Source organism: Pinus tabuliformis, chromosome 2_2 (assembly GCF_031772625.1).
Source record: "Pinus tabuliformis cultivar Carrire ecotype Pingquan chromosome 2_2, CPIR1, whole genome shotgun sequence".
NCBI lineage: Eukaryota > Viridiplantae > Streptophyta > Pinopsida > Pinales > Pinaceae > Pinus > Pinus tabuliformis.
The window spans coordinates 1,165,024,283-1,165,039,491 of record NC_142300.1 but is presented as its reverse complement, the minus strand read 5'-3'; the positions used below and the strand labels follow the sequence as shown (position 1 = coordinate 1,165,039,491).

The 15,209-nt window shown below is 35.2% G+C and overlaps 1 protein-coding gene across 1 annotated transcript; it reads left to right on the top strand.

Moving 5' to 3' along the window:
* Nucleotides 1-6,099: 6,099 nt before the first annotated feature.
* LOC149197574 (uncharacterized) lies at nucleotides 6,100-6,857 on the top strand. The gene has a single exon (XM_089403932.1). It carries the CDS (start codon nucleotides 6,237-6,239, stop codon nucleotides 6,732-6,734), a length of 498 nt encoding a protein of 165 aa, XP_089260058.1. The 5' UTR covers nucleotides 6,100-6,236; the 3' UTR covers nucleotides 6,735-6,857.
* Nucleotides 6,858-15,209: the final 8,352 nt, after the last annotated feature.

Genomic DNA, 15,209 nt, shown 5'->3' with positions numbered 1-15,209 from the left:
TGGTTGACGATTTTTTTACAAAACAAAGTGCAACAAATAGGTTCATTTTTCACTCTTTTCCCCCACCATTTCTGGAAAGTACCTCTTTATTTTTGACAAGCTTGAGGAGGATAACATTTTCTTGTTTATAAGCTCATCCTTTGAATGAGTCCAACTTAGTTTAAAATTCAAACCTTAAGAAGGAGTGGTTTGTTCCTGTTTGAAATTGAACAGATCTTTTACTATTAAATTTTAACGAGTCCAGTATAGAAAAAACTCGGTGTTTTTCAATTTTAGGGAGTCAGAAGAAAAACTTAAGAAAACTCCATGGGGGTACTTTTTTGTAAAATAATCGCTTAGGCCTGAAAAAGGATAAAATAATAAAAAAGGGATGACTTTTCCAATACTCTAACGAGCTAAAAAAGACAAGCGCTCGACAATCTTTTCATATTTAACGAGTCTAAAAAGGGTTTAAAGAAGACTCTATTGATCGTAATTAGTCAACATGTACCTTTTTCGTAAATAGTCCATTTCAGTCTGTAAAAGGGGTAAACTTATACTGAAGGGACGATTATTCATTTATTTTAACGAGTTCGAACAATCAAGTGCTTGGCAATATTTTCAATTTTTGAGAGTTTGAAAAGGGCTTAAAGAGGACTCCAATGTTTCGATTTTTCGTAAATTTTTTAAAGAGTCTGAAAAAGTTATAAAGTATGCTCTTTGTTGAAAAATGATCAATTTTCCCGAAAAATCCAATATTCTGCACAAAAACTCAAAACATTACACATACCTGTTTAAGATAAATAAAAATGATTTAAAAATTTACCTTTTTAAAGTGAAAAATAAATAAATTAAAAATTCATTTATTCGAAAAAACTTATAAAAAGGGCTTTTCTAACTTCATTTTTACCATTTGAGTTCAGAGTGAGAAGTGAGAGCTTTTGGGTAAGAAAGTTCCTGTGAAGATTCTGGAAAATCCGTCCATTGGAATTGAAAACCATCAGCTCCAGGTAATCCACGTCCTCCTTAACTTGCATTTCATCCGTTTACATTTTGATTTTAGGCTTTAAATTTGATTTTGAAAGGAAAAATAGATTTAGAAAATCACCTGCGGGGGTCCGCAGGTGCAACACATGGCCCCTGCGGACCCCGACTTTTTTCTACAAATAAAAAAGTAGGGGTCTGCACCTATTGCTCACAACCTGTGCGGACCTACGCACTTTTTGTAAGCAGCAGGTGCAGACCCCATGCAATGAATTTTTAAAACTTAATTTTCTCCAAATTTGCCAAAAATTTTCCGAACTAGCTTGTTCTAATATGTATTTTTATGCATTGTATGACATTCAAAATGCTTATTTGGCGAGAACGCGAGCATGAGGATGTAGATTTTTCCGCACCAAATCATATGCCCACAATGCAGGCATTGAGAGCATGCAGATTGTTAAAGTTCTGGGGCATACAGGGTATGAGGGCCCAAGTAGACCTCTTATAATGGCTAGTAGATAGATGGAACACACAGGACCAGTGTTTCGTGATTGGTGGCCACTGGCTCGAAATCGAGCTAGAGGACATATACTTCTTGACTGGTTTGTCCAAGAGGGGCGAACAATTATCTCTTTTCGGGACTAGGCCAGGTGGCCAGTTTGTCGCTAGTATCCGATTGGAGTTTTGCGATGATCAAACAAAGGACAAACGGATTGATATTAAAACTATCAGCTGTCCTAAGCTTAAGGTTATTTCATTCACTGTTACCAGGCTATGCGAGAGTGCAGCATTGCATGTGGCTACTGGATCCCAGATGCAGATGGCTGTAGACTGTTTTCGAGGCACCATATTCAACTGGTGTGAGGCTATGTTGGCAAATGTGAAAGGCCAACTAACCAAAGCAAAGAATGGACAGCTGAAATTTTTTGGATATGGATTCATCGTAGTCAGCTTTTCTTTAGAGAGGATCCCCATGTTAGCCCTACAGCATATTCTTGTTGATGCTGGTCTTCCTCGAGAGCCTAGGATAGTTCGCTGGGTTGCTTTGATGGCCCGTCACCCTAAGGAGGGTACAAAGGTTGTTCGATTTCTGCCTGAGTATTTTCGTTGGTTGAACAACCAAATTTTTGTGATTCAGGATTTTCCATATGCCGGGATGGATTATCGTGGTGACCCAGACATGATTCTTCCACCAGGAGAACAATGGGATGATTCAGGTAAAATCATTTTCAACACTTTCTAAGTTTTAATTTTTATTTTTTTTTAAATCGTCCAAAACTGATAATCAAAAGTTTAAATGCAGATGTGGGTCCACGACGACCAGCCGCTCTCCAGCCTTTCGAGAGGAGACACCCAGCTGCAGTAGCACCAACCCCATAGGACCAATCAGCAGAGATCCTGACCGACTTGGAGCATCATCTAGAGCGCTTGACACTAGATATTCCAGAGACTGATATAAATGATATTCCACTTAGGTTACAGAGATATGTGATTGGGGTCCTAGGAACTTTTAGGAGGTTCCTATGTAGGGTGGCCCGAGTAGTGGTTTCTTATCGTGATCATCACCAAGGATAGGATGATCGATTTTGTAGACTCATGACATTTTTGACTTTTTGTATTATTATTTTTGCCGATCATAAGGTGTTTTTCAACCTATGGTTGAAGACGATGTATATTTTGAAACACTACTTCTATGCTATGTGTTGGGGTTTCAAAATGTCATGCAAATATCACTCATTAACATAAATTTTTCACCTATGATTCCATTATATCACTCACTATTCACCACCTTGTCACTCCATTTTCCCTATTATTCACCATTAATGGGTCTCATTTATATTTTCCAAATATTATTTATTTTTAAGCATTTTTGAGAGAAATTCTTGATTAAATATTAGAAAATAATATATTTTACTTTATATATGGAAAGTGGGTTGTTTTTGTGACATGTGTAGGTGCCAAGGAAGCTTCCAAGACACCTTTATGTGGCCTTGAAGGATCAAATTCGAATTTGAAGAGATAAACCTCATGGAGAAGATTATGATCTCATGGAGAAGATCAAGGACAAAAGGGGGTTATGTGTCTAGATGGTTGAGAGATGTATGGAACTAAAAGAGAGATTAGTGGATGATCATTATGAGTTTGTTACTCATCCCATTGTATAAATAGGAGTACAATCTCCTCCATTTGTAATCTTAGATTGTTGAAGTTTTGTAATGTTGAAGTTTTTGTAAATCTTAGAATCTTGAAGTTTTTGTAATGGAGATTTTGGAATAAAGGATCATACTTCAATTTTGCTTCTACATTTGAGTCTCCATTGAAGTGGTGTGCTTGTGGAGTTATGGAGGGCCCCCATGGCCTCACTTGCATGCTTATTTGCTTATTTTAGGTATAATTTATTTTATGTTTTTGTTTGATTTCAGCTTTCAAGTTTTGTTAAATGTTCTAATATTGGAAGAATCTTATTTGGAAGTGTTCTTGTAAGAGAACCATAAGATCTCATACAATTATTAGATCTAGGTTTATTTCCTTTCAGCTTTTAATTTCTTATTAGATGTTCTAATGTTGGAAGAGATCTTGTAGAATCTGTTCTTGAAAGAGAATCATAGATCTCAAACAATTGTTAGATCTAAGTTTGATTAGTTATTGAAAGAGATCTTAATGAATATGTTCTTGTAAGGGGACTTTAAGATCTTGGACAAATTAGGAATCTTTCTAGATCTATATATTTTAGATAGGCACCTCTAAGTTTACCTTCCCGGGTTGACATTAAATAAAGCTCTAATTGACATCATCAATTGGAACCAAACATTTTGGCGCCGTTGTTGGGGAAGTGCAACTAAAAGGATTTAGTATTTATTTTATGCATTTTTTTTATGGACTAATTTGTGGAACTTGGTGACAGCAGGTTCGTAAAGGAGTTCAAAGTTTGGAGCATTTTTATTTTCGCACATAGTTATTTTAAATTCAGTTTTTATTTTAAACCCCCCATTTCTCACTAATCCATCTACGGATGAGGGCTTTGACAATGTCGAACATGTACTTCTTGGAGAGCAAGGACAATCACCTTGAGCCAACTCTAAGACAAGATTCTCACATACTTGTAAAACATAACGTAGAATTTTTAAATCTTGATGTGAGCATGTTCGAACTTTTAATCCGTAGATAGCTTTACTGGAAGCATGCTTTTACTTAGAAAATAAAACATCTTTCAAGTTAATGTAGAATAGATTAAAAATAAAAAATAAAACGAGATCTTGTAGAATTTCGTCGTAGAATTTTATCGTAGAATTTCCTTGAAGAATTTCTTTTAGTCTTGTTTTTTTAAAATATCATCATGAATAAAAAGAGTTGCTGCATCTTTGCATTTCTATGTCTTGTTTCTGTATCACGGCTGAGCCAGGAGCTTGATTATCAGAAAGCCTTGTCTTTCGAGAGTCTAAATGCCCTCGTGACATTGCAGAAAGAGTATAGATAATGCAAGGTTTTGTCGCAAATCTTAATTGTGTTTTATCCATCCATGCTAACCTGCATAAATAAAAAAATCGAGAGATTAGTATGCTCTCTTCCTGCGCTTCGTGCGATCAGGAAGATCAGAAAATCTATTGATTTATTTCAAATAAAAATACTTTTACTGGAAATTGATTTGCGATATGACAATAAAGAATTTTGCAAATGAGCGGAAATCATCTTTAAAAAAAAACATTTTAGATAAAACTTAGTCTTTTTAAGTTTTAGTTTTATAAAAAAATTAAATTCACATATATATATATATATATATATATATATATATATATATATATATATATATATATATATATATATATATATATATATATATATATATATATATATATATATATTATTAAAAATGATATATATTATTATTATTATTATTAAAAAAATTCTTTTGAAAACTAACCATTTTTTAGAAATAGGATTCAAATTCATTTTTTTTTAGATTTTAGTTTAAAAGAAAAAAACCAACAAACTCATTTAAAAAAAAATTTCACAATAAAACAAAACATTAATAAATAAAATAATGAAATACAAACCATAAAAAAATTGCAAAACATTAAAAAAAAAATGTCATATATATATTAAACAAAACAATAAAACACATTTAAAAAAAAAAAAACCAATACATTCAAACCAACGAAAGTAGGTTGGAAACATAGAAATAAAACAAATAAAAAAAAACAATAAAATCAAAAACAACTCTGCATCATTCATTGTATATACAAAACATAAAACAAATCGAGGGTTTGACCAAACCAAAGTCATAGTTTGATGGCGATTTGAAAATGGCACGCGCAGCTTATACATGACTTCTCAACAACTTTCAAATACGCTGTTAGGCTTCGGGCCTTCTATATAACCAACAACATGAAAAAACATAAACGCAAAGCCATATGAAACAAAACAACGAAACATAAAAGATGAAACTAATTAAAAATCATGTAAACGATGGCGGAAAGAACGAAACAATGAATTGAGAGCCACTAGTTGCTGCTGTGCAAACAGTCTCACATTCTGAATATACGAGCAAGTCGCAGGTTCGGGCTTCTTCAAAAACCTGTAATGCATGTTTTCTGCCAAGATATGATCGTTGGCTTAATGAAAAAATGTTGATTTGTGTAGCTGTAGACGATAGGCAGTTGCGTTTTTTTGGGAAAGAAAGCCAGTTTCGATCAAAATAGAACATCTCGGTGGCAAATTACAATAGACACGTGAAGTAAAATTGATAACAAGTGGTTTCTTTCCCGGAAATTGTGGGATTTAGTCCGCCAGCCAGTTGTACAGCACGCCAGTGATCTGGAAACGTTGCTGAGCGCAGCCACTCAGGAAGGAGCCAGAAATGCCATCGAATCCTCATAAAAATCACGAGAATCTTGCCAAATCGAACCAGAAAGGAAGATAAAAAGATTTGGTTTGTTGTAGTACTTACTGTCAGAGAATAATCCTCTCTATTTCAATTAATTGCTATCCTATCCTTATCTGATTTCTTGTGATCTCAATCTCTGCAAGATCTCGATTTCCCAGCCCATGAATCTTTCAAAAATCTTATTTATTGGAATGATATAGGGTGCAGACCATTGGCGCAAATCCATTGGAGAATTTGATGAATGGTCGGTTGAATGCATCACTAACAACACCATAAATGGAGGCAGAGGCCATTCACGATCATCATTGTGAATAGTGAATTAGGGTCTCTGCCATTGTGAATAGTGAATTAGGGTCTCTTCCGTTAGTGCTTTCACTGTGCCAACGCCATGCCTCCATCGTCATCGAAGGCCATGCCTCTCGGATCCGTAGCCCCTGATTTTGAGCTGCCAGAACCTCTCACTAGCAAGGTTTGGAAGTTGGCTGACTTTGAAGGACATCCCGCACTGCTGGTGACGTTCATCTGCAATCACTGCCCATTTGTTGTGCATTTGAAGAAGGACATTGTCAAGCTTGCAAATGATTACATGCCAAGGGGGCTTGCAATTGCAGCAATCTCTTCTAATTCTGCTGTCACACACCCTCAGGATGGTCCAGATTTCATGGCTGAAGACGCTAGGACGTTTGAGTATACGTTCCCATATCTATATGAGGAGACACAAGAAGTTGCATGGGCTTATGGAGCTGTCTGCACTCCTGAATTATACCTGTTCAAGAAGAATGGAAATCAGCCATTTGAGCTTGCTTATCATGGACAATTCAACGATTCCCGACCAAATAACAACAAACCTATTACTGGAAGTGACTTAAGGCAAGCTTTGGATTGAGTCCTGAGCGACCAACCAATAAATTTTGCACCAAAGCCAAGTGTTGGATGCAGCATTAAGTGGCACCCGAGTGAAAACGTGTAAATGTTGTCTTCCTCATGACTCCGGTTAATAAATATTCTCCATCCCTACATCTGCAATTTCATCTTTTTAGGCCGCAGAAAATGATGAATTCATACGCCATCAACCCTCCATATGCCATTTTGCGTTTTGGTTTACGTTTGGTTTTCCATTTGTTTTGGGTTTCTTTTCCATTTTTAGATTAAATTTGTTTTGTATTATATTGTATGTATTTTTATTTTTATTTGTTTTGATTTGTATTTGTATATATATTTAGTTATAATTTCTTAATGTTTGATTTGTTTTGATTTATATATTCAGTTAATGTTTGATTTGTATTAATATATGTTATCATTGTATTAATATATTAATTATATTAATATATTAATATGTTATAATTATATTATTAATGCACAAAAAATAAAACAAACAAAATTCACGCAGGTTTGAAAATAAATAATGGAACACTTGGAAACAAATTTTGAGGATCGATTTATCAAACATTTGGAGGATTCTATAGATGATGATTATCTTGTTTCGATAGCTTCAAGTTGGCATTAAACTCATAACATATTCATGTTGAATGCTTTTATATCACATACTAATATGCAGAACACAACAGATCTTTCTAATGCCAATCTTTTTGCCGAGCATATTTCATCTGACACAAACAGGGAGTATTACTTTTCATGGTTATTTTTAAGAATGGATTGATTTTAATATCATGATTAAGTCAATTTCAACACTTTGATTGTCCTTAATATGTTTTATTTGGTATGAAATTTTTGCGTAAGAATCATGAAGGAACTGGCCATTTCTTCTAGAGCACACTTATGTTTTCTTTGTACCAAGTTTTTTTACAGGTTACAGGATAATCAAGTGATCATAAGGAGATTACATTGTGACGACAATTGGTCTTCCAAAGACTACATTCATGAAAAATTCTAAAGACAAATCCAACTCCACAACCACTACCTTGCACCTCCCTTTTTGAAACAGATTTTGAATTCCACCAATTATCAATCCATAAAGCATACCATTTCCATGTCCATTTTTTTTACAGCAAGAGTTCTTGTTCATTCACCATACATTTCCTTTCATCTATTCCTAACCCATCAATAAAAGCCATTTTCCATTTCCATTCCCCTTTTCCTACCATTTTTCATTTCCGCTAATAAAACCCTGCTTCTATGTATATCATTGAGTCAAAGTCCTAGAGTCTAATTATCTTTCTAAAAACACCTAGAGGCTTGCATGCCTTAATGGCAAGTACTCTTGCCAACGAACAATGGGAGTACATTAATATCCCTTGTTTGTTGGATCTTGTAGGTGACTCGACCACAAAAAACTTATTCGTACCTACAAAGATGTGTTAGGCATCTTGACTACCATTGGAATCAATGGTGGGAGCTCTCGTGTTGGCTAGTGGCATTCATTAATGGCCACTAAGTCAACAACTTCTTACTATGTTCAACACTAGCACATTTAATCACATAGTAAGATTTATGCCATCGAGTGTTGAAGACTTGAAGACCCATATTTTGTAGCAGATGAAGCAGATGTCCTTTCATTGTTTTTCAGTTTGTCATGACTTGAGGACAAGTCAATAAATAAGGCTGGGGGGAGGAAAATGTAACTTCTATATTTTGTATACCTTCCAAGCCTTATACATTTTCAGCCATATTCAGCAGACTCATCAGATTCATCAGACTATCCAACAGTAGATACGACAATACAGATCCATCTTTCATCCACAACTTGCCTCAGATCAGAATTGCAGCAGCTGAACATGCATGATTCATCCACTTCTGTAGGTAAGTAAGGTATAATGTTTTCTAACCTTTAATCTTGAAATTCTTTTTAGATGCTAAAATGATGATATTTGGAAAATGTTCCACTATTTCACTATTCCCTTTCTCATTAAAAATTGCCAAAAACCATCAGTTGGGGAGGGGGGAATTTCACACTTCATTTTTTACCTCATTCATATTACATCTTAACCCACATAGTCTTCCCACAATAAAAACTACTACAAAATGATGAGCATATTAAATGACTTCTTAAAATGATTGATCTCAATAAAGTAAATAATGATTGTAAACACAAGAACCAATCATTAAAAAGAGATCTTAACAAAGTAAATAATGATTGTAACACAAGAACCAATCATTAAAATATGTAAATGCTTTGCAAAAATAAAGTTATCCAAAGATGTGCAAAGTTAAAAGGAAGTCCATGATTGAAAGATGTTTGTTACACAAGAACCAAACATCTTGTAAAAGGAAGCTCATCTAAGAAATAAATCAAATAAGTCATTGTAGTAGCTTGAATGAGGACATGTAAGAGCTTCAGTTGGGGAGTATGTTGCAGTTTCAAAATGTCATGCAAATGTCACTCATTACCATTCATTTTTCACCTATGCTTCCATTATATCACTCACTATTCACCACCTTGTCACTCCATTTTCCCTATTATTCACCATTAATGGGTCTCATTTATATTTTCCAAATATTATTTATTTTTAAGCATTTTTGAGAGAAATTCTTGATTAAATATTAGAAAATAATATATTTTACTTTATATATGGAAAGTGGGTTGTTTTTGTGACATGTGTAGGTGCCAAGGAAGCTTCCAAGACACCTTTATGTGGCCTTGAAGGATCAAATTCGAATTTGAAGAGATAAACCTCATGGAGAAGATTATGATCTCATGGAGAAGATCAAGGACAAAAGGGGGTTATGTGTCTAGATGGTTGAGAGATGTATGGAACTAAAAGAGAGATTAGTGGATGATCATTATGAGTTTGTTACTCATCCCATTGTATAAATAGGAGTACAATCTCCTCCATTTGTAATCTTAGATTTTTGAAGTTTTGTAATGTTGAAGTTTTTGTAAATCTTAGAATCTTGAAGTTTTTGTAATGGAGATTTTGGAATAAAGGATCATACTTCAATTTTTCTTCTACATTTGAGTCTCCATTGAGGTGGTGTTCTTGTGGAGTTTTGGAGGGCCCCCATGGCCTCACTTGCATGCTTATTTGCTTATTTTAGGTATAATTTTTTTGTGTTTTTGTTTGATTTCAGCTTTCAAGTTTTGTTAAATGTTCTAATATTGGAAGAATCTTATTTGGAAGTGTTCTTGTCAGAGAACCATAAGATCTCATACAATTATTAGATCTAGGTTTATTTCCTTTCAGCTTTTAATTTCTTATTAGATGTTCTAATGTTGGAATAGATCTTGCAGAATATGTTCTTGAAAGAGAATCATAGATCTCAAACAATTGTTAGATCTAAGTTTGATTAGTTATTGAAAGAGATTTTAATGAATATGTTCTTGTAAGGGGACTTTAAGATCTTGGACAAATTAGGAATCTTTCTAGATCTATATATTTCAGATATGCACCTCTAAGTTTACCTTCCCGGGTTGACATTAAATTAAGCTCTAATTGACATCACCAATTGGAACCAAACACTATGATATATCATTATTACCTGTTGGCATTATGGTTAATAGCCTTGATGATGATGCTTATATGGCTAAATGATATATCTTGCTATGATGTGGTTGTGAGTTGTCTATGATAAAACCTCATATGATTCTTGGGGTTACATAGTAGATGTTCAGATCAGATTTATGGTTGATTCCTTGATGATACATATATGGTGCTTACATGGTGATCTTCATAAGGATAAGGAGAAGTACAAAGCTTGAATACGCATCTTCCTCACTTGATGATGAGTCACTCATATGTTGTTGTCATCATATGTATAAAGATCATACAAGCACTCATTGTTGTTGTTGATGATATCAAGAAGTTCTGTCAAATGAGCTTGAGCTCAAGATACATAGTGCTAATACATGGATGACTACTCAAATTTGCCTTGTTGGAGACATGATGATGAGTTCTTATCTATATGATGATAGGTTGATACTTACATATGTTGATTGATGCAGATGTTCCCAAGTAATGATCATGTAGAGCTTGATGTTGATGAAATGGCTATGGTGGTTTCACATATGATATAATGTGAATGATTTCATGATGATGTTTTAAAAGGATGAGTTGACATCTATGTTCAGACATACCTTGTTACAGGACATTTACAGGTTGCTAATATGGAAATGGTTGTACGCGAGTTTCATAAGGACTATCCGCTTGTTTATGTGGATACAGTCGCGTATATGATAATTTGAAGGAAATCAGTGGGTCAAACTTAGAATGAGAAGATTCTGATATGGGTCTGACAGAGACCATCTGGCACAGGTTCAGGGGGAGCAGATAATCTTCCAATGATGCATTGTTGGCATTATCTTAGAAGCTTTTGGTTCACAGTTGTTGTTGGTTTCAGGTGAAACAAAGGCAGAGGGAGAACAGCAGTTGCTGATATATACAGTGACTGTCAGATGCTGCTGATAGTAGTTATTGGTGTTTTGCATAAGTCTTGATATTTCGTCTCTATGTCATGTATATTATTTTATCAAGGTCATGTAACGGCCTATTTTGGTTTCCCCACTATGCCTGGGATGATAGATGTGATTGGTTGTCATATGTAAAAAGTTTTATTGATTTGATAATACTGATTCACCCCCCCTCTCAGTATTATTTCCAACATTACCGACTATCTCATGTAACATGTTATCAAATGTTATTAAATTTACTGTTTTGATTATTGCAAATGTTGATTTATCATACTAGAAGCAACTGCATCTGCTAATGTATTTAAATGTCTTGGAATATGCTAATATTCAATGTAGTCAAATTCACGTTCCAAGAGACGAACTCTCAAAAATAACCTTAATAACACTGGATTTCTAATGGCATAAACCCTGTTAAGATGTAATACAACAAGTTCAAAATCCAACCTAACAATCAAACTCCGAATCCCAAATGAGATGGATTCAGATAATAACTCAATCACTGCATTATACTTTGCAATGTTATTCATTGTTTGACCGAGGCTTACCCCTTGCATAGATACTAACTCATTAGAGGGTGAATAGATAACCCAAGCTACGGAAGAAATATTCCGTGTATTACGACAAGCACCATCAGCAAAACCAATGTATGTTTGAAGAGATGTCGACATCTGCAATATCAAGAGTAAAATCAAGATAAGCAGGAATAATGATAAGAGCAATCTCTACACTAGGCACACTTTTTTAATCTAAAACACACCAGCTATAAAGAAAATAATCTAGCAAAAAATCTCCACACCGAATTTAAGCATAATATCTCTTCAGATAAAGTCCATTTCTGGGTTTACCCAAAGAGACACCATCAAAATCTATCAATTCATAAGCCCCTTTTGCCAGCTTTCGCTTAACAATGTAAGGACCATGCCACATAGGTACAAATTTTCCAACCCCTAGCTTATCGTTTGCTTGATCATATAGTAAAACTAGGTCTCCTTCCGAAAAATTACGAGGTGTAACATTTATGTCGTACAAAGCTTTTATTTGTTTCGCATGAGTCTCGTTTGCTATTGCAGCAGTGCGTCGATTCTCATCTAGCTGAGCTAAGTACAAAAAACGTTTCTCTTCTTCAGAAGTAGCTGGGAGTAATTCTATGGCTAATTGTAATGACGAAATTTTGCATTCAATAGGTAACACTGCTTCCAAACTGTAGACCAGTTGAAAAGGAGTGAAACTAGTTGATGTTTTTACTGAGGTTCGATATGCCCAAACAGTTGAAAATAGCATGGTATGCCAATTCGACTTATGAATACCAATGATTCCTTTAATCATAGTGACTAAAACTTTATTCATAGCTTCAACCAGACCATTAGCCTGTGGGTAATATGGAGTAGAACTATCGTGGCGCAGGCCAAGTTGATATGTCAGTTCAGTCATCATGATGTTTTGAAAGTGACTTCCATGATCAGTAATAATAGCTCGAGAAACACCGAATCTAGCAATTATATGATTGAATATGAAAGTTGTAGTAGTCTTGTCGTCTACCAAAAATGTAGGCATCGCCTCGGCCCCCTAGTAAAATAATCGACCGCTAGGATAATATATGCATGCCCCCTAGCCGAGTGAGGGTTACATGTAATAAAGTCAATACCCCACTTTGTGAAAGGACTGACAACAATTATAGGGTGAAGAGGAGCAGGTAGCACACGCATCTTACGATCACAGATTTGACAATTGTGGCATTTCCAGACTACATAGATACAATCTTTGAATAAGGATGGCGAGAAATAACCAACACGCAATATCTTTTGGGCCGTGGCATACCCAGACATATGACCGCCACATGCTCCAGAGTGACAGTCATTTAGAATCTTTTCAGCTTCTTCATGAGTTAGACAACGTCGGAAAACAGAATCCGCTCCACGATGTTAAAGTGTATCACCAATAATATTGTATTGTTGGGATTGGAAACATATTTTCCGTCACCGAGATCGTGAGATTTCAGGCAGAAAAGATAAGGCTTGGAGATAAACTATAATATCTCCATACCATGGATCAAGAGTACTGATAAGAAATAAGGATTCATTCGCAATGGGATCTTCTGCCACAGTTTTAGTATCAGTACACGAGAAATCACACATCGGTTCGCAAAAACCAAAGATTTCTTTGCCTTGGACTTTTTAAATTCCAAGTCAAATTCCTGCAGGATAACTATCCATTTGGAATAATTGACCCCTAGCAATTGTTTGGTCAATATATACATCATAGGGTTACAGTAAAAAATTACCGTGGTTTTGCATAATAAGATGCAGTGACGAAATCTTTGGGCAACTTGAACAGCTGCCAAGGCCAGTTTCTCCACATGCGAATATTTAAGCTCAATCAGATGCAGAGTTCGACTAAGATAGTAAATCACATGTTCATTGTTGAGTTCATCTTCCTGACCTGAAACCATCCCAATGGTGGAATGAGAAGCGACGAGGTACAAAAAGTTATCTTGGTTGTAATTGGGAGGATGCAGTAATGGTGCATGGGTCAACGCGTGTTTGAGTGCATCAAAAGATCGATTAGCGATCTCATCCCAAAAGAATGGAATATTATGTTTTAACAACCTGGTAAAACCTTTCGTTATCTTGGCGTAGTTAGGAATGAAATGACGTAAAAGGTTTGCTTTCCCTTGCAAACTTTGGAGGTGGCGAAGAGTCGAAGGAGGAGGTAGATTGACGATAGGTTCAACCTTCGATGGGTCGACATGAATGCCAGCCTTTGATACGACAAATCCTAGTAGGCGACCCATTTCTACACAGAATACACATTTTGTGGATTCAGCCGAATTCGATAATGCTTACATCTCATAAAGATAGCTCGTAAATGAATGAGATGATCAATTCTACATAATGAGTGGGTAGGTAAATCATCGAGATAAGGCTGCACAATGTGCTTGATGTCATGAAATGCATAAGACATAGCCCTTTGAAAAGTTGCTCCAGCGTTCTTCAATCCAAAGGGTAATTTGCAATAAGAAAATGTCCCCCATGGGCAAATGAAAGTTGTTTTAGCTTGATCAGCAGGGAGTATATTGATTTGATTGTAACCGGAAAAGCCATCCATAAAGGAGAACATTTCACTCCCAGCACAATCATCAATAATTTGATCGATATAGGGGGTTGGATGATTATCTTTAGGACAAGATTGATTAATATCCCTATAGTCGATACATACTCTTATCGTTCCTTGTTTTTTGTTGACAGGAACAATATTCGATACCCAATTGGTTAAAGGAATTGGATAAATGAAACTTGCGCGAAGTAATTTCTCAATTTCGGCTTTGATAGCAGTAGCTTTTCGCGGATGTATCTAACGTAAGCGTTTTCCGATAGGTTTAGCATCCGGGTATGTTTTAATTTCATGGACAACAATTGACGGATCAATTCCTGGCATTTCTTCATATGATCAAGCAAACACTTCACGGAATTCTTGAAATAGGGCTTTATAAGTGTGGATTTCATCGTCCGTATAGGAAGCACCTATATGAATGTTTTCAATAATTCCAGGCTTAACTGAAATGTCAATAGGAACCGTTCAAGAGATATTTTTGAAATTTAACTCAGAATTAGAATTTTGCAATGGATTATGTGCTTCTTTGACATAGTCAGTCGTAAAAATAGAAGAAAAATCATTTTCAAAATGATCAAGCTCAGGTAAAAACGAAGATTTGTGATGTAGACCTTCCCATGGTAAATCATCAACAGACAATAGTTCACGAATTTGCTCATCAGTATGAACAAGATCAGGAAATGTTGCTGCAGTTGAGCTAGATATAGAAAGTGATTCCCCTTGGACCACATTCATTGGATCAATTTCAGTTGAATAGGGATCAAAAAATGACTGTACAGCCTGGTATGTAATTTCAAAGGGAATCAAAGGCATCACGCCACCAAATGAATCCACCTCAGAATCGGAAGGTACAATCCAAGGATCATCAAAAGTAATAGTATTCAA

Excerpts from the sequence above, each read along its gene's own strand:
- LOC149197574 (XM_089403932.1), top strand. The coding sequence starts at position 6,237 with ATGCCTCCATCGTCATCGAAGGCCATGCCTCTCGGATCCGTAGCCCCT.